Source organism: Danio aesculapii, chromosome 17 (assembly GCF_903798145.1).
Source record: "Danio aesculapii chromosome 17, fDanAes4.1, whole genome shotgun sequence".
NCBI classification, from domain to species: domain Eukaryota; kingdom Metazoa; phylum Chordata; class Actinopteri; order Cypriniformes; family Danionidae; genus Danio; species Danio aesculapii.
In genome coordinates this window covers 28,156,961-28,177,006 of record NC_079451.1, presented here as the reverse complement: position 1 = coordinate 28,177,006, position 20,046 = coordinate 28,156,961, and the positions used below count along the sequence as shown (strand labels likewise).

The 20,046-nt window shown below is 35.3% G+C and overlaps 1 protein-coding gene across 2 annotated transcripts in view; it reads left to right on the top strand.

Moving 5' to 3' along the window:
* The first annotated feature begins 457 nt into the window (after positions 1-457).
* map4k3b (mitogen-activated protein kinase kinase kinase kinase 3b) overlaps positions 458-20,046 on the top strand; it is a 35,515-nt gene continuing 15,926 nt past the window's right edge. Inside the window, exons 1-19 of one of the 2 annotated variants that reach the window (XM_056476439.1) lie at positions 458-690; positions 5,254-5,311; positions 5,529-5,619; positions 8,207-8,271; positions 8,373-8,428; positions 8,513-8,560; positions 9,079-9,121; positions 9,205-9,277; positions 9,367-9,498; positions 10,561-10,623; positions 12,092-12,173; positions 12,251-12,367; positions 12,989-13,067; positions 13,175-13,233; positions 13,321-13,361; positions 15,745-15,783; positions 15,974-16,027; positions 18,338-18,392; positions 19,681-19,855. In XM_056476439.1, the coding sequence (XP_056332414.1) occupies positions 595-690; positions 5,254-5,311; positions 5,529-5,619; positions 8,207-8,271; positions 8,373-8,428; positions 8,513-8,560; positions 9,079-9,121; positions 9,205-9,277; positions 9,367-9,498; positions 10,561-10,623; positions 12,092-12,173; positions 12,251-12,367; positions 12,989-13,067; positions 13,175-13,233; positions 13,321-13,361; positions 15,745-15,783; positions 15,974-16,027; positions 18,338-18,392; positions 19,681-19,855 (1,426 nt within the window). In that variant the 5' untranslated portion in view covers positions 458-594. The remainder of the gene's footprint in view (positions 691-5,253; positions 5,312-5,528; positions 5,620-8,206; positions 8,272-8,372; positions 8,429-8,512; positions 8,561-9,078; positions 9,122-9,204; positions 9,278-9,366; positions 9,499-10,560; positions 10,624-12,091; positions 12,174-12,250; positions 12,368-12,988; positions 13,068-13,174; positions 13,234-13,320; positions 13,362-15,744; positions 15,784-15,973; positions 16,028-18,337; positions 18,393-19,680; positions 19,856-20,046) is intronic. The other variant, XM_056476440.1, reaches the window with a different exon arrangement.

The following is a 20,046-nucleotide window of genomic DNA, read 5'->3' as shown; positions in this document are numbered from 1 at the left end:
TTTTTTTGTGTTTTTTTAAGGTTGAAGTTTTATGCCAGTTTTGTGTAGTCATTTCAGTTCTTCAAATTATACTTAATTATTTAACTGTAGACATTTGAAAAAAATTAAGTATTAAAGTTAATATGTAATTAGTTTAAGGTAATTATGTCAGCTTAATTTTTAATTAACAACCATACTTAACATGTTCTGCTTAAAGTATGCTTGTTTCCTCAATAATAAGAGCCCATATTTATTGTAATTTAGAAGCTGTTATGTTTTAAACGTGTTTTGTTTAAAAACAGTTTGTTCGTGTTGCCATTCTTTATTAAAATGAAGCGATTTTATATGTATAAAATTAAATTGTTCCATTATAAGCATTTCTGAAGTTTTCCAGTGTCTTTCTGCTTCATTATGTACACACTTCTCTCCATCCTCAGTCCGTGTTGTCAACCAGTCGCACTGCGCATGCGCACAGGAGGCCATGTTGTTGTAGTTCGGTGGGACTGGACCGTCATATCCCATCGTTACTGTATGTGTCTGCGATCATCACCCCCTCCCGTTTTTGACATCGGGAAAACATAAATAAACCGGAGGGAGCAAACGGTGACTCGCACGATGAATTTAAGCTTGGATCTATCGCGCAGAAACCCACAGGAGGACTTTGAGCTGATCCAGAGGATCGGGAGCGGAACCTATGGGGATGTATACAAGGTAGAGATCAACTGGGTATCAAAACCTAGCAAGCTACCTACCTAGACTGCATATTTGTACACCATAGATGCTTTCCAAAAGGACAGAATGCGCCTGTGGTGCCCGAAAAACGCTGTCTACTTAGGCAGCTCACTAGGGATTAAGACACAGCCACTTAACTGACCAATGAACCAGTGTGTACGAGAGACAACAGATGTGTGTTTACACCGGACCGCAGTGTATTTGTGTTCTGTTGCAATTTTGCGGCTAGGATGTGGTGTAATATTCTGAAAGGCTTTAGAGATCTGTGTTTGCATAATGCACAAGGCCTAGCAAGTCCATTTAACCAGAGAGAGCCGGTGTTAAGCTGTCAAATTCACATCTTCCATCTTTTTATGTGATATACGTGACATAAACAAAGACGAGAGTAGACCAATTTACTGCAGAGACAGAGTGTGCAGTGGCAGATGGTCACTACTGAGGGCTGTATGAAGGTGTTTGGGATCTAAGGGGGAGGGCAAGTGCAGTCATGTTCATAAGAAACCTTAAATGTGTTCTGACTTCCTCTGGTGACAGGAAGTGGCTGAACTTTAAACTGCGAGTGTGTCTGTGTGAGTGTGCTTGCCCACAACTATGTCCATCCTGTTTGTTCATAATTGTTCCCTCTTCCTGGGGTTTTACAGTGTGCGTGGGTTTGAGTGTGTGTTGGGTGTATGCCATGTAATACACGCACGTTTACTCAATCAGAGCCTTGTTGCTTGAGTGGGTTTATCGGACATGCTTAAAATTCAGGAGCAGAAAACCTAAACCACCAAGCGAAATGTTTTTCTGCCAACTCCACAGAGAGCAGACCTGAAATTGGGCCCCAGCTTTACCCGGCGGTGTGAAAATATGAGCCTTCCACATATTCACTGGGCAGCATGTACCTGTAGTCACTAATAAAATCTGGCGGATTATTATAATATAGCAAATTAGATTGCTTGCTTGAATGCTCTCCTCCTGCTTTGATTTCTCAATTACCATTTAATAAAGTAGAAACAGCCCTGAACTTATTTATAACAGGACAGTGAAATGCCTCACTGTGATCAGAGAGGCCCTGTGCGAGTGTGTGTGTGTGTGTGCGCACATGTGAAAGTTATTTGATGTTCTCCTTGTCCTACTTTTGACAGCCATCACAGCGCTCTGAACATCAATACACATTTTCCCAGCTGCCTCTGTTTCGTATGACTTGGAATGCTGAGTGGAAATCCATGCAAAACTGCGATAAAGTGTTGGAAAATCTCTCTTTCTTTTTGTGTCTCTCTGGTGACATCATCCTCACTTCTGTTTGGCAGACAGATGTCTCTCAGTTCAGTTTTATAGACGAGGCCTTTGTGAGTGTGTTTGTGTGTTAAATTGTGGGAGAACATGCAAATACTGTGGGAGCGTGTTCTAGAAAATCCTGAAAAGCATTTTTGAATTGATATCCAGAGTCCTGGGAAATATTGACAGCTTCAATGCTATTATCAGTTCTGTGAATTTGCCAGTAAGAGGTGTGTGTTTTGGGTAAAATGTTCATTTGTGTTTTATTTTATAAGTGTCTTCAAATTTTTACATAGAAATATGATCATTTAGAGCAGGGGTGCCCAAACTTGGTCCAGGACCAGTGTTTATAGTTATTCAGTTTTTTTTATTAATTTCAGTAATATTAATGACTAATATGAAAATATTCACATGATTTATTTACAATACAATTTGTAAAGTAATATTTTCTGTCTTTTAGTAGAGATATTATATGAGAGACTTGCTTTGTTTACCAAATAAAGTGGATTTAATTGAATTTGCATGGTGAACATTAAATAAAAAGTTAGAAGTTATTATTTTTATTCATATATTAAGTTCTTAGTTATGATACTCCCAATATCACTCCACATAAATCCGCAGATTTTTAACAAAATTCTGTGCAGAAATATCAAAATGTTCGCAGATTCTGTCTGGCGCTAGTTATGAGCCCTGTCAATCATCCAAACATCATCCACATTTTTGTCATATTTAATTCCCACCTTAAATGGAGAACTAGCAGCAGGATAACCTGCCAATCATGAGTCTTTCATGCAGATAATTCTCCTTTGGAAAATTACGCATTTATAAGTTAATGCCCAAACATATTTTTATATAAGTTCACATTGTTGTTGCAGATGAAATATAACACTGAAAACGCGGTTTAAATATGTTCCAGTTGGCCAGATATTGATTAACAGTCATTCAAGCATCTTTACCGAAGCCTCTCTACTTGACCGTTGGTCTCGGTCGGTTGGTCCAACATGTTTGTAGTTTATTTACACTTTTCACCCATGTTTGTAGTTCTAATCAAATTCACGTCCAACATGCAATGTATTGTGGGCAATATCAGTGGTAGAGTATGGACGGTTCTACACTTCAAATTTTCACCAGAAATATTGAACCACCTGGGAACCTTTGGCATACTCTTTTCAACTTACTACAATTTGGGACATACTAATTCTGTTTTCAAATACTATTTAGGACGGATGGTATGCGAATTGAGAGGCAGCATCCATTCCTGGAGGGCCGCAGCTCTGCATAGTTTATAGCTCCAACCACCTCCAACCAACCTGCTTAATAGTCTCTAGTAGTCTTGAATTCCTTGATTAGATGGATCAGCTTTGTTTGATTATGGTTGGAGCGAAACTGTGCAGAGCTGTGGCCCTCCAGGAATCAAGTTTGAGACCCATGTACTAGATTTTAGGAAACATCCATGCAGGTGTGTTGACACAAGTTGGAGCTAAAATCTGCAGGACACGGGCCCTCCTGGACACCCCTGATTTAGATCATTTGTTGGCTGATTAAAAAAGCTGAACTTTCAGCATTAATACTACATTACAAATCATCTTGATTTGCTGATTTGTTAGTTGACACACAATTCTTAATGTTATCGATGTTAAAATCTGCCTAATATTGAATATAGAAATATTTGACGTAGAAATCGTTTAAAATCATTAAAAAATCCTGTGAATTTTTCATTCTGAGTTTTGATCAATTTGATGAACTCTTTCTGAATAAAATATTACTATTTACTACTTATTGACCCCAAAACATTTGTACAATGGTGTAAATCTGTATTTCTCAACCACGTTCCTGGAGGACGACCAGCTCTGCACATTTTCCATTTGTCTTTCACCAAACACACCTGATTTTTATCACCAGATCATTATTAGAGACCTGTAATGGGTGTGACAGACAAAGAAGAAAGACATACAAAACATGCAGTGTTGGTGCTCCTCCAGTAACGTGGTTGAGAAAAACTGTTGCAAATAACTGTTTAATTTAAAGCTAATTTTTTAAAAAACAAAATAGTTTGTTAAAATAACATTTAACCAATAGCCAATATCCTAAAAAGGTTAACCAAGAAACAAAAGAAAGATCTTACCCTTTTAGCTACACGTCAACCAATCAAATCTCATTTCAAACTCATTTGTTGTCATTAAATGTGTAGCTCATCATGTAGTTTTAAAACGTTTTAGAAGTTTCTTTTATCTGTTAAACACAAAAGAAGCTATTCTGAAGAATGCTGGTGGCGGGGACTCATTGGCTTCCATAGTAGGATGGATGCCAGCAACCAGCATTTTTCAGAATATTTTCTTTTGTGTTAACCAGAAGAAAGAAACTCATAAAGGTTTCAAACAAGTGAAGGGTGAGTAAATGATGACAGAATTTTCATTCTTGTGTGAACTATCCCTTTAAACCAGCGTAAGCCTCTTAAAACCCCACACTGGTCAAATATGGTCTTATATTTGAGCAAAAACAAGTGCATACGCTAGGGCTGAACAGTATATCATTTGAGAATCAATATCACAATGTGCGTATTTGTTCTAGTTACATCCCAGGATTATATTATTTATTAAACATTAAAAGGTAAAGGTATTATTAAATATTATTATTTTTTCATTATTTATACAGTGATGACTATGTTATTTTACATTTGATTGTTGAATTTATGTACTTAAATACTCCACGGAAGACTCCACAGAAAACCATAAAGCACTGTTTATTTATTTATTTTTGCTTGTGATTTATTAAAATTGATGCAGATCCACTGGATAGAAAAACACTTGATCACCCCAGTCCATCTAAAGTAATGAAATCTTTCCAAATAGAGCTATTCAAATCATTAAGTGAAATTGTATTCATATTGCAATATATACAAAATATCACAATGTAAGATTTTCCCAATATCGTGCAGCCCTAATATATGCCATATGTGTGTTAATTTCTTCAAAAACCTAAAAACAGCATTACTTTTTGTTCATGCGGTCAACAACAACAACAACAACAACCAATCAGTGGTGTTCATTTGCAGAGAGACCATCTGTATGACCAAACATTGGTAGATAGGATGAATGTTTTGTAAAACCACTAGTAATGCAGGAATTACACACCTCACTATCAGGTTAAGTTAAATATGGACTCATGCAACACAAAACATCTAGCATATATCTGATGCAATAATGAGTAGAGCAATTGCTGGACCAAAATTTGTTATTGCACACTTTATGGACTCACAGCTTTAATGCTTGCTTTTTCCAGGCTCGTAATGTCAGCACTGGAGAACTGGCTGCTATCAAAGTCATCAAACTGGAGCCAGGTGAGCTGCTGCACACACTCTGCTGTTTAACCACCTGTAAATTGTGCTCTATCAGTGTCCATCTATACTTCAGTGGTTAAATATTACAGCTCTGGCGTGTTCACGCATATGTCACTGTGCCGTGCACTGCAAATACAGGCTGTGTGTGATCACTCACTTCTTTTTGATCATTTCGTTTTTGTTTTTGCTTAATTAGTGTGTGAATTGACTTTTGCAGGGGAAGACTTTGACGTGGTGCAGCAGGAGATTATTATGATGAAAGACTGTAAACACTCAAACATTGTTGCATATTTTGGCAGTTACCTCAGGTACGTGTACACACATGCAGTCAAACACCAGACTTCAATTAATATAAAAGTTGTATTTTAATGCAAAGCAGAGGCTTACTAGCACTATACTACTGTTTAAAAGTTTCAAGTTGGGGAAAATAATTGATCCTTCTTTTCAGTAAGGAGGTATTCATTTGATTGAACTTCTTTTACAAGAAATTAGATTCAATTAGATTCAATTTTAATGTCATTACACATGAACAAGTACAAGGCAACGAAATGCAGTTTAGGTCTAACCAGGAGGGCAATAGCCTCAAGTGCAGGATATACATTTGAAGTCAGAATCATTAGCCCCCCTGTTAATTTTTTTCCCCCAATTTCTGTTTAACGGAGAGATTTTTTCAACACATTTCTGAACGTAATAGTTTTAATAACTCATTTCTAATAACTGATTTATTTTATCTTTGCCATGATGACAGTAAATAATATTTGACTAGATATTTTTCAAGACACTTCTATACAGCTTAAAGTGACATTTAGGCTGCATTTACACTGCATGGTTCAAGTGACCCAATTCAGATTTTTTTTTTCTCTCATGTGCCCAATGTACGTGTAAGCCGGAAATAATCACATGGATTTACTCAAATCAGATTCAGGCCTTGTTCATATGTGGAAATTTATCCAATATGAATCGGATCCTTGCCCTTGTGTCTGCAGTGTAAGCAGTTAGATCGGATTTTTAACAGTCAATGCAAGTCGTGCGTCATTAAAAACCATAGCGAATGACGTCAAGTCTGACGCTTTCATTTCAGAACAGACTTCAGCAGAGTCCCAAACCTTAAATCTCATACACGAGGACTAAAAAGGCTTTTATATTGTCATGTAGCACTAGTATGTAAGCAGGTTAGCGGGAGAGCGCAATATCCACCACGTAACCAATATAAACTAATATAAAACTATTGCATACATCACAGGCATAAATCACGCCTTGGACATTACATTAAGATGCCTACTGGTTTACAGTTTTTCTCAGTCGCTTTGGTACATTTCTCAGATCAGAATTGAAACTCTCAAAACTACTTGTTCAATTTGAATTTTCAAATTTTGCCAAAGCATTGCAGATTATAAAAACCAAAGTTGGCCCATGGTAACCTTTGATTTGGCCCGCCATCCCATCTGAAAGAGAGGGAGAATGATGGGGAGGTGGTTGGGTGAATGCTTTTGACAGAGATCGTCATTTCGAATTTAGAGTAACCTTTTGTTTCTTTATTATCGCAGAGCTACAAAAAAGCCAACTGAAATTAAATGATTGAATTAAATGTTGTACATGAATCAGACTTAAAATGTAAATAGTCACTTGACAGTTAGAGGAAAATGCACAATTCATCTGCGAGCAAATCAAGGTGAAGGCAGGAGCAGCTCGACTAGTGTATTCAGAGTTTTTTATGTTTTTACTGTAATAAGTTAGGTATAAAATGTTAAAAATGATACTGCGTAAGTTAATATGATTTAAATCAACATTTTTAGGAAATTCCCCTTGGCAAATTTAATGTAATATGGTTCTATATATATTTGGCCCACACCCCTCAGTTTGGTTTTTGGCCCTTTATAGGAAAACCTTAGGCACCCCTGATATAAACAGTATATAAAATTGTAAAGTGATTATATAATACACATACACACACAAAAAACACTTATGTAGAATTTTGATAAATGCATACACAAATAAGAAAAAAGACTAAAATGAGTATTAAAAAGATAATGAAAAAGAAAAAATTTTGTTATTAAAATATAATAAAATACAATACACAACTGTACATTCATTCAAATGGTTTGTAATAGTGTTTCTGACTAGTTTTGTCCACTGGCCGACTCTCTCTGTTTATGACAGGCTATTACATACTTTGCTATTGTTGATATCAAACTGGAGGTCTCTCCCTCAAAATATGCCTTAATGTTTCTGTATTTGTTAGAGATGTAAAATTTGGGGTAATTATCTGGAAAATGGAGAAGTATATGGATCTAATAATTTCTCGCTCTTTCTTTCTCTTTCAGTTCAGTTCAATTCAAATCAATAATTGCTTTATTGCCTTGACAAATGTAGTGGCAAAGCATTTATAAAGTTTACATTAAAAAGAACATACATGTTTATTTAATATCTAACAATATAGTAAACACTAAACACATACATAGTAAATAGTAGTATTCATAGTAAATAGTAGTATATTATAATATATAGTATAACAATAATTATAATAAAATAAACAAAAATACAAAATAAAAAATATATTTTTTTAAAAAACAATAATAATAATATAATAAATCAGAATAAACTACATTTAACAATCAACATTTATGGATAAACAGTAGTAATAATAATAATAATAATCTCTATATCTCTCTTTCTCTCTTTCTTATCATCTGACAATGACGAATGCTTCTGCTTTCTTGTAATTTTTGATCAAATCAATCAATTTGAGCAAAGATACTTAAACATTTTACATATATATATTAGCATATATTCTATTTTACTGTACATCACAAATCATTTAAACAAGCATCACTTTTAAGCTGTTGTGTCTGAAACTGATCTGACAAGATTTCACATTTAATATGTCTGTTTCAGGAGAGATAAATTATGGATCAGCATGGAATACTGTGGTGGAGGTTCACTCCAGGATATTTACCATGGTAAATATGAAGCTAAAACAAGATGTTATAATGCATTTATCATCTTGAACTGTTGTTCAGAATTTCTCATATACATATATATACCTATCTGTATCCAACAGTCACCGGGCCGCTGTCAGAATCCCAGATTGCTTATGTATGCCGGGAGACCCTGCAGGTATAAACGGGAATGTTTACTGATGTGTGAAAGTGACAGTTCAAGTTATTAAAATAGTAATGTGGGTTTCTGTGTTTATTTCAGGGTGTTTACTACCTTCACAACAAAGGCAAAATCCACAGGGATATAAAGGTACAAACAGCGTTAAATCTCACAATAAAGAGACAATTTCTTACAATCTTTCTTGACATAATTAGCACTCATGAGAACGGGGTAGATGATGTTGTTCTTAAAATAGAAATATCAGTGAATACATATTTTAACTGGACAATTTCATTAGATGTAATCTTGTAATCACAAATATTTGCACAAGACAAAAACATCCCGAATGCTTGTGGAATAAATGTGATTGTACTTAAGTGTCTGTGCATGAATACACTGTGTGATCATTGTATTGACAACAAACATACATGGTTTGTTTGTGCAACAGTATGAGAGACTTAAACTTACTTATTTTACAACCCCTGTATGTGACTGTAACCTTGAATCCAATTCTCATCTTTCAAAGCTTTACTAGCAAGACCTTTAGGTTTTCTTTATCCAGCTGAGATGTCAATCTAAATCAAATATTTATGTGTTCATCAGAAATTTAGATTTGAAGAGTTGACTCTTTTACAACTGCTCACTTTGGTTCTACTCTTGTTTTGCAGGGCGCAAATATACTGTTAACAGACAACGGCTACGTAAAGCTAGGTAGCAAACACTTTTTATGCAAGATTTCATTTATATAGAAGCACTAAAGTCCTTTCTAACATCTTTCGTCTGTCTCTGTCCAGCTGATTTTGGCGTTTCGGCTCAGATTTCAGCCACTTTAGCAAAAAGAAAGTCCTTCATTGGAACTCCGTATTGGTATGAGAGTCCTTTCTCGTTTTAATAGTTTAGTCTAGTTATCAGATTGCAAAAATTAATGTCTTTACACTGTGTGTGTTTCTCTGCAGGATGGCACCTGAAGTGGCGGCAGTGGAGCGGAAAGGTGGATATAATCAGCTGTGTGATATTTGGGCCGTGGGCATCACAGCTATTGAGCTGGCGGAGTTGGAGCCACCAATGTTCGACTTGCACCCTATGAGGTGTGTTTCCTGTGACTTGGACTATTTTAAAGTCTCTCTGCTAAATTTTGTGCTAAATTAATAGACTAATTTCATAGTTAAAAGACATGTATGTAGGCCATGTTTAGTATGACAAGGTTGCACAATATAATAGGGCCGCACGATGCTGGAAAATATGTGATATTCGATGTTGGGTATTGTAATGATATTTCTTACAATATAACCTTTTGCCATTTATTTTTATTACTATATTTTAAATCATTTATTTCTTTATTCATATAAAAAAAGGTCAAATATATCTTTCAGATCTAAAAACTGTCAAGGTGCAAACAGTAAGTGAGTGAAAATCTCAGCTGATATTCTGACTCTGATTGGCTGTGTTAATTTTCCTCTCAATTGACCCATAAGTATTTGATTTCAGCTCTGAGTTCACCTTTGGGCAGCTCCAGCCAATAGCAGATCAGCAACTACTGGGGAGGTGGAGATGAAGATAGTAAGGCCCCATCTGATTGGTCAAATTTAAATAAACAACCAATTCTAAAATAAATAAAATTGATCACACATGTCTGTGAAATGTGAATTGCATATACTATTATTAGGATAACAATAATTTAATGAAATATTGTGCAGCCCTACAAATAATGTCATCACAATGTGTGCAATGCAGGGTTTACAGCTGAGCAGGCTGAGCAGTTCAGAATGCATGTAATTTGTGGATTAATTGCATAGTTTACCCATTGTGGTGTGAAAGGTCATCGTTTGCATGTGTTTCAATGGTCTGTTGCTGTGTAAACATATCAGGTGAGTTTAAAAACATGCAGGTGCAAGAAAGGATAGCATTTGTAGCTTCAACAACGATTAACTGTATTTCATTTAAAGTTACATTTTAATTTACATTTTAATTATTCAATATCTGACTTACAGGAGAATATAAAGCACTTTCTTACCCCATTCATTTTAAAACAATGAATTGGTTTTTTTTAATACATTTTAAAAATAATGCATTTTTTTCTTCAATATCGTGAAGCCCTAGTGTGACAACACGTAAATTTTCTACTCCTTTTCCACATTTGTCTTTTTCAGAGCACTCTTTCTAATGACCAAGAGCAGTTTCCAACCACCTAAGCTAAAAGACAAAGTTAAATGGTAAGTATTTCTATGGACAATTTAAGTCTACAGTTGACATTGAAGCAATAAAAGAAAGATACACTCATGTTTAAAAAGGGTGACATCAGAAAAATTCCCTAAATGTTTTTGTAAGAAATCACTTTTACATAACTAGAGTTATGTTAGGGCTGCGAGATTAATTAAAAAGTAATCGAAATCGACATTCAAAATCTGTAATCGATCAAATTTTTCCAGGTCAATTTTTTTCAATTACTTTTCCTACCGTGTGTGGAGTCACATGAGCCCGCTTTGTCAAGGCTAATTTATACTTATTTTATTATGATTTATACTTATATTATTCTGATATTATACTTCTGCCAAGTGCACGTGTACGGTTCGACGCATCCTTTGCATACCCGCCCACCTCTCAAAAAAATATAACTACACATCACGACGACACGTAACACAAGCTTTGTGATTGGTTGATTTTGTAGTGGTGATGAGGGTGAGTGGCACGGAGACCAGCATTTTAGTTGTTTAGTTTAGTTGTTCAGCATTGATGCTCAATAAATAATCATAGATAGTAGATAGTGTGTGTTTACTTCAATTATTTTAAAATCAAGTAAAACCTGTAATATGTGAGCACATTTACTGTACAAAACCTGTCAGAGAACTATGAGGGCCAAAACATCAAATAAATAAATAAAATAATCGTTCATTGATCGTAATTGAGTTAAAATGTTCATTTAATCGAGATTTTGATTTTAGGCCAAATCGCCCAGCCATCATTTATGTTTTTAAAAATATAGTTAAAACAAGAATATCGTGAAATACATTTACAATTTTAAATTATACATTAATTTTACATGTTATACATGATATTTAAAATGTTTACTTATTCCTTTGATTGAATTGAATTGATTAAAACTTTCAGATATTCTAATTTAGAGGACAACAAACTTAATTATTATACTTTATTATCTGTTTTGAAAATAGCTGCTTAATATTTACGTGAAAACTAATACTTTTTTTTTCAACATTTATTTTATATACAAATATTTTATGACAGTTTAAATGATTTTAAATGACTCTCTATCTAGTCAATTAAATCTCCTTTTTACTGTAACATATATTGAATGAATACTCTTGTGTTCAATACAGATTAAGTTCAATCAAAGATATTTTAAACTTGCATATTATAGTCATATCTCTAATCAGAATGCCCTTCACCTTTGATTTATACATGAAGATGATTTATGCCTCAAAATGTAAATGAGTTTTACTAATCCACCTAAATGCTTAAAAAATAAGAAAAATCCTCACCTCATCCTTTTGCTTTTTTTTTAACTGGCCTTTTTTAATTGTAAGTTCAGTAGTGTAAATATAGTGTATATATTTTATCTATCTACTAGATAACCTCTGTGTTTACCAGAGGAAACAACACAAATACAGTCAGTAGAAAGTTTACAAAGACTCACACTCATCTGGTTTGTTTTGGGTCTCAAAGGACAAATAATTTCCATCACTTTGTGAAAATGGCTTTGACCAAAAATCCCAAGAAAAGGCCCACAGCTGACAGATTACTGCAGGTAAGATCTGCTCTTTCTTTAGAGATGATTCATGACTGGCATCATGATGTTTCATTGCATCACTTCCCTTTTTTCAGCATCCGTTTGTTACCCAGCCTCTTAGCCGGACTCTCGCCATTGAGCTACTGGACAAAGCTAATAACCCTGACCACAGCACACACAGTGATGCAGAGGAGGATGACATCGACCCAGAGGTGATGTGATACAACTGACACTCTCCTTACATTTTATACCAGTGGGAATCATGACAGGGATTAAACTGAAGCATTGATTTTTAATTGGTTGTTTCTTTAGATGTAGAACCTAAATGTAATGGCTCTGCCAGCTGCCAGGTACAAGTGTGTCCGGTTATCTATGCTGCAGTGCACATATGTGATAAGAGTGTGTGTATGTGAATGCATGTGAGTTTATTGGTTTAATGACTGTGGTTTGCAGTGTTGCCTTGAGGAAAGGTTGGAGTTTTAGGTAACACTTTATAATAACATTGTAATTATAAGGTAATGTATTTACTAACATAAACAATATATTCATTGCTGTATATATATTCATCTTTGTTAACATTAGTTAAAAATTTAGCTGTTTTTTGTTTAAGTTAAATGGTGCATTAACTAATGTTAACAAGCATGAATTTGTATTAAACAATGCATTAGTAAATAGTGAACTATGATCAATAAATGCTGTACAAGTATTGTTCATTATTAATTCACATTAGTGAATACATTAACGAATGAAAAATGTATAAAGTGTAAAGTGTGACCGAGTTTTATAACAGGCATTCAGAAAAGTAATTAAACTTGTGGTCTTTTGGTTTGCAGTCTCCTGTGTCCGTTCCGCATCGAATCCGTTCAACTAGCAGGAGTTCACGAGACGGGAAGACTTTGTCTGAGATTAACTGTAAGTCATGTGTTAACTGGCCCTTGACTTACTGAACCAGATAATAATTCTTATCCTACTTAAAAGCACTGAGAGAAATCTGATGTGTGTGTGTGTTGCTTTTCTAGTTGACAAAGTGAAGTTTGACCCACCTTTGAGGAAAGAGACTGAACCACATCATGAGATGGTTTGTCAGATTTTGCCCTCTATTTGTTGTATTTATTGTGTTTGTTTGGACTGCATGTATCACTGTTTTTTTTTTTTGTTGTTGTAGGATCTGCCATTAGAGCCCCAAAGCATTCTAGGAAATAACAAGTGAGTATGATTTGTGAGTTTATCAAAAGAAAATTGTGAAATAGGCAACAATCGCCAATTGTATGGAGTGAATACATTTGTGAATGAAAAAAATAGACGTACGTACGAGATGTAGATTTGGCTACCATACTTACACACCCATATTTTATTGGAAGGGGAAGAAAAACCTATTTAGGACTTGTGTAAGAATATTTTGACAATAAAACATAGTTTAATTGAATGTGTATTTTTAAATGGCATTAGAGAAAGTTTTTATTCAGGAAATATTTGAAGGGAAATTGATCAAACTGAAATAACTTATGACTGTTTATCAGTTACTTGTTTTTACTTGTATATGTTTTGTACAATTAATAATTAAGAAATGGTTATGTTTGTAAATTATATGTTAAATGTTTAGTACAAGTGTTGCCATAAATACATCCAATGCTTTTGATATGGCATTAAAGCATATGTAAATAAAAATGACGGTTTTGCTGTTGCGACCCCTTTTAAATAAGGGACTAAGCTGAAGGAAAATGAATAAATGAATGAATGAATGAATTAATTAATTAATTCCATACATGCAGTTGAAGTCAGAATTATTAGTCCCCCTTTGATTTTTTTTTTTCTTTTTTAAATATTTCCCAAATGATGTTTAACAGAGCAAGGAAATTTTCACAGTATCTCTGATAATATTTTTTCTTCTGAAGAAAGTCTTATTTGTTTTATTTTGGATAGAATAAAAGCAGTTAAATTATTAGCCACTTTAAGCTAGATATTTTTTCGATAGTCTACAGAACAAACCATCGCTATACAATAACCTGCCTAATTACCCTAACCTGCCTAGTTAACCTAATTAACCTTGTTAAGCTGTATAGAAGTGTCTTGAAAAATATCTAGTCAAATATTTTTTACTGTCATCATGGCAAAGATAAAATAAATCCGTTATTAGAAATGAGTTATTAAAGCTGTTCTGTTTAGAAAAGTGTTGAAAAAAATCTTCTCTCCATTAAAGAGAAATTGGGAAAAAAATAAACCGGGGGGCTAATAATTCTGACTTCAACTGTATATAAAGCGCTTTTTCGAAAGTGCTAAAGCCAATTGTGATAAAACCAGTTATGATATGGGGATGGTTAAGAGGCCAGTGGGCAAATTTGGCCAGTATGCTGGGGTTAAACCCCTTTTTTTTTTTTTAATTTTTATTTTTTTTTTTGAAGGACATCATGGGTGTTTTTTTTTATGACCACAGAGAGTTAGGACCTCGGTTTAACATCTCATCTGAAAGCTCACTGAGCATTTTAGCGTCCTCTTCAATACACTGGGGCGTTAAGACCCTCAAAGACCGCAGGTTGAGTGCCCCCTGCTGGTCTCACTAACACCACTTCTGGAAGGTACTGACCGGGCACAGCCCTGCTTGGCTTCGGTGAGCGACCATGTGAAAGTTTCAGAGAGCTAGCAGCCAGCATACATAAGAACACTTGCAACATCAGTGATAAGTCAATTGACTGACTGTTTTGTTCAATATCTAGTTAATATTTTAATGTTTATGAAAAAATAAGCTATTAACTAAAACTAGTTAACTATTTAACAAGTTTTTATCATGCATATGAAATAGTATAAAAATAACATGCCTCAAAATAAATATACAAAGAAATATCTAAAACTAGTTTTCTAGAGGTATAGGACGTTTTCAAGGTTTACCGTGGTTTGGAAAAGTCAAGGTTTTATGGTATATGTAAGGGTTTTTATGTGTTTTTTTTTTTATTTACTTTTTTAGGGCAACAGTATCTCCAACTCAAAAGAACCCTCTATTCGTCCAAAATATTTAAAATGTTTCTTAAAATAAAATATATTGAATTCAATGGGGGAAAAGTTGTTGTTTTTTACTCAAAAATGTAATAAAATATATATTTTAGAGCAGTAATTACAGTACCGTGATCCATTGAAACCGTGATTTTTTTTATCCAAGGTTATCATAGCATTAGAATCTTATTCCAGCCCATTCCTAGTTATCTAGTAGGTTATTTGATGACTAGTTGAACTGAAAAACATGAATAAGGGAATAAAGGCAAGATAAATAAATCAACACAACATCTAAAAATCAATCAAACATGTCATCCATCTTGATTCATACCTAGATTAACAAGTCTGAACTTTAATAAGTAAAGAAAAATTGGGCTAGCCGACATCATTCCTGACTCATTCCTAGTTTAAAGTACTAAAGAGTACTAACATTAAATGAGTAAGTCTACTAGTTGACCTTGCTAATCAAGTAGTTTTGTCGTTGGATGACTAGTTGATAAATGGTCAATTTGGTGTTGTAACCCATCACTACTTAACCTGGATATGTTTTTGTGTATTGTGTATATTTATGAAGTTCTCTGTTTTATTCATTGTTTTTCAGGAGTCTATTAAAATCTGTCGCTGAGGAGCTCAATCAAAGGTACACCCCCCTCCCACGCTTTCTTTTGATTGGTCAGCCAAACGGCTATGCACACTAATCACCTCTGCACACTCCTCCTCTGCTTGGCACAGAGCAGCTCTTACTGCTGAGTGTGTGTGTGTGTGTGTGTTCTCTGCATTGTTCTCTGGCTGCTATACCCTCTCAGCCTCACCCTCTTCATCTCTCTCAGGGGTCATGTGACACATTTAGAGGATGAGGAGGAGGATGAAGGTGATGATTTGCAGTAAGTGAGAGGAAGATGTATTGTGAGATGTGTACCATTCGAAAACACTTGTGTTCATCCGTGACTCCCCGTCTGTTAGTGTCAATCAGATGTGAGATTGGATTGTGGGTTTGTTTTGTAGTGTGTCTGGTTTTTCGTTGCTTGCTGGTTCGTAAATGCATGATCATTATTGAAACGCACGTTTTATTATTATTTTAATTCAGGTGTGCTTTCTTTAATCTGAAACCTTAAGTTTTCCTCACTGTAATAACATCTTCTGAACTTCTCTGATGATGGGTACAGGGGTGCAGGGGCTGGCCAATAGGAACCTGTTGCTTATGCGAGGTCACAGCAATTATAAAACCAATTGCTAATGGACGAAATTGCAGTCCTATATTTTTGCTTGTTTAAAAAAAGTTTTTTTTCTCAGCTAATCAGATCAGAAACTAAGATGTTGCTTTCAGTTTCATTTCCTGCTGATTTTGTTTTTGCATATTCTGTCGTCTCTTTATTTCTGGTCTCAGAAGAGACCCATACACCCAAACTATCCCCTTAAAAAACAGGAAAGTAGCCAAAAGTAAACGGAAATTCTAAATTAAAGCAGTGCTTCCCAAATTCATTCCTCGGGACCCCCAGTCCTGCACATTTTGTATGGCTGCGTCTGTAACCGCATACTACTCAGTAGGTACTGCATTTGAATTTAAACGTACTACTCGGCCGTTAGAAAAGTATGTACTATACAGTATGAATGCAAGTAGTATGAATGAAACTAAGATGTAGTACATCTGCCATTTTGTCATGATCACATGACCTACCCACATGAGTTGCGTCGCTTCACTCCCATTTAAGAATTCTCTTACGGGACGTCATAGGATAGCGATATGCATCTTGCCGGAAGTAGTAGGTCATCCGGGTACTTCTCGCATACTGATTTAAAAATTCTATACTATAGCTGCGTCCCAAATGGCACACTATGCTCTATGTACTTATGCACTTACACACTCAACAGCATAGTATATGAATGTAGTGTCGTCCCTAATGGAACACTAATGTTTTTTTAACAAGCAGAAATTCAAACAGTTTCCCTGATGATGTTTGACAGTTGCCAAATTTGTGAAATAAATGGCCAAACTACCAAATAATACCTGCCATAAGTATAACTGCATTCACCAACGGGAGCTATAATCACTCTCGTAGAAGAATTTTGCTTTCACAATCCAAAATAAATAAAGTGATCTAACATGAGCACCCGATAGCCCCGCCCCTTCCGCTACGTGAGCAAAGCAGCGGCTGTTGAGTGAATGAAGTGTCCAACAGTCCACACTTCATTTTAATGGTTGAATAAATGCATCATCCAGGTAACTGAAGTGCACTTATTGTTTAGAGTTTTCAGTGTGAACACACTACCTACACTATTTAAACTACAAAATGGCGTAGAATAGTCCATAAGGATGCGATTTGGGACGAACCTTATGAATTCAGACATACTTCTCAGCTCGCATACTATATAGTATGGAAGTAATTGGAAGCAATTTCAGACACAGCCTGTCTTCCTTACCTAACACATCTGATTCAGATCATCAGCTTGTTAACAAAGAAGCCTATGAACTGATCATTGTGTCAACTAAGAGAGACATACAAAATGTGGACCGGAATTGGGAACCACTGGATCAAAGCACCAAGAAAAAGTTTCCTTCATTTACTTGTAATTAGATTGGCCAAATGTATGTTAATGCTATTAATAAATAGGGTCATAGTGACTATTTTTGTTTTGGCACAGAAAGCAGCCATTAGAAACAAGAAACCACATAGCAACACTGGTAACTACATGACAACACCTTGGCATTGACTACAAAGTTTTGATTCGGGTTTGTATTTCAGTTATAAATTTCGATCAAACATTTGTTTTCACGAGATATTCATAAACACTTTTATTTGCAGTCAGTTTAAAGCTTTGAAGAAAGCCACAATGAGGATTTGCAAATTGTGTTTCTCCAACTTTTCCAAGTGTCTTGGAAGAGGAAACTCTAAGAAGTTTCTATTATTACCAACCTCTGCCCTGGTCTGGGTAGATTACACTTGTTTGTGAGCGTAATCAGCACTGTTTGTGTCTGTGTCTTGTGTCCACATGCCCATTCTTGCTTGCAGAATGTGAATCTTTACTGTTTGTGACACTGCATATGGTCTCTTTCTTCGTCCGAATGAATCCCTGTATGTGTTTTCACTGTCCAAAGACAAAATGCCAGTGGTTTTCTTATCCTTTTTTCATGTTACCACATATTGTATATCTATATATCCTTTCATTATCCTGTTGTGTATCTGTGCCTACAGCTGCAACTCCACGTCAACCATGAGGCCTAAAGTACCACCTCCTTTGCCACCCAAGGTAAAAGTAACATCTACATCTTTTCAGTGAAGCACATGGATGGACATGCAACAAAATGCACACGGATATCTTAAAAATGTATGCACTCAATTGAAGTAGATCAATACATGTGAATGAACTTTAGTGGAAGCACATTTTTAAAGTAAGTTTGTAGATGTCTAACAAAACTCATTCAACTGAACTGATCGTGTGATTTAATAACTGAAGCAGCCAGCTTCTCAAATATTGTTTTAGCTACACTCAAATGCCTGAGACAAAGTCTGTCATCAAAATTGCTAGATTAAATTATCTTCCTGAACTGTCTAACAAGATTGTGTGCCCTAAAATCATGCATCGGCCTCTGAAGATAACATCTTTTATATAGGAAAAAAGAATAGTTTCCTTGGTTATGGTAATTTCCATTTGTATTATTGAAAGTTTGTGCCAGATTCAAGGTAATGCCAATATTGTATTCTTGAAAAATGGGGAAATAGTTTTTTATACAATTTAAATGTGCAACCTTTGATTGGTTTGTAATTTGACAATCTGTAAAGGATCATTCACACGGAGGATAACTATAACAATACAGATTCAAAATTTAAAAGAATAGCGGAGTCCACACTAAAGCAATATCGATCATGACACTATTCAAAATGATTTTTTCCCTCAGTTGGTTAATGATTAAAACATGGTCAGCCAATCACAGAAGTTTCCAAACCTATCCCTGGAGGGCCACTATCTTGAAAAGTTCAGCTCCTTCTCGAATTAAACTTGTCTGAAACTGTTAATCAAGGTCTAAATGCTCAGTAGAAACTTCTAGGCAACTCCTTTGGTGCTAGTTGAAGCTAAATCTATAGGACGTTGGCCCTCCAAGAGTAGAATTCACTGGCCAATCAGAATCAAGTTTTCTTTAAAGAGCAGATAACAAAACTGCAGTGCACAATTATAATGATAATAATTATAACAATTATAACAGAATGATATTATGCATTAATGTGGGTGCTAATATATTTGAAAGTTATCATTCTGTATCCGAACGGCACCTAAAGACAAACATTTTCACAATTTACCCAAACTCAAGTGCTTCTAAACTTTTATGAATTTCGTTCTTTTAAACACGAAACAAGACATTCTGAATATTGTTGACAATTGACACCCATAGTAGGAACAAAATATACTATGGAGGTCAATGGCTGCTACTTTCTAACTATTTGATAATATCTTCTTTTGTATTCAGCTGAAGTAAGAAACACATTTTTGGGTGAACTATTCCTTTAACTCATAGTTTCTCTCTTTTCTTACTTCCCAGCCGAAGGTTCTGTCTCCTGCTCAAAGCAGCTCTGCCTCAGAGGACAATACTGGAGAAGGGACCATCAAACGTTGTCCAGCTTCTGCAAGCTCCACCCCCCCTGCTCGTCCCGCTTCCTGTGTTCCCCCCAGACCACCGCCTCCTCGTCTTCCCCCACACAGACGTAGCAGTCTAGGTAAAAAACCATCTGAGCATGCTCAGACAGAACCAACAGGGGATGATGGCATTTATAGGTTCTGGGAATGGCTTCACGGTGAAGAACAGGAAGAACACAGTAAGCTAAGCACCGCCCACTTGAGCGTGCCCTCCTGTGATTGGTAGACAGCTTTGCCAGTCTTCCCCTGTGCTTTGCATACTGTAATTTTG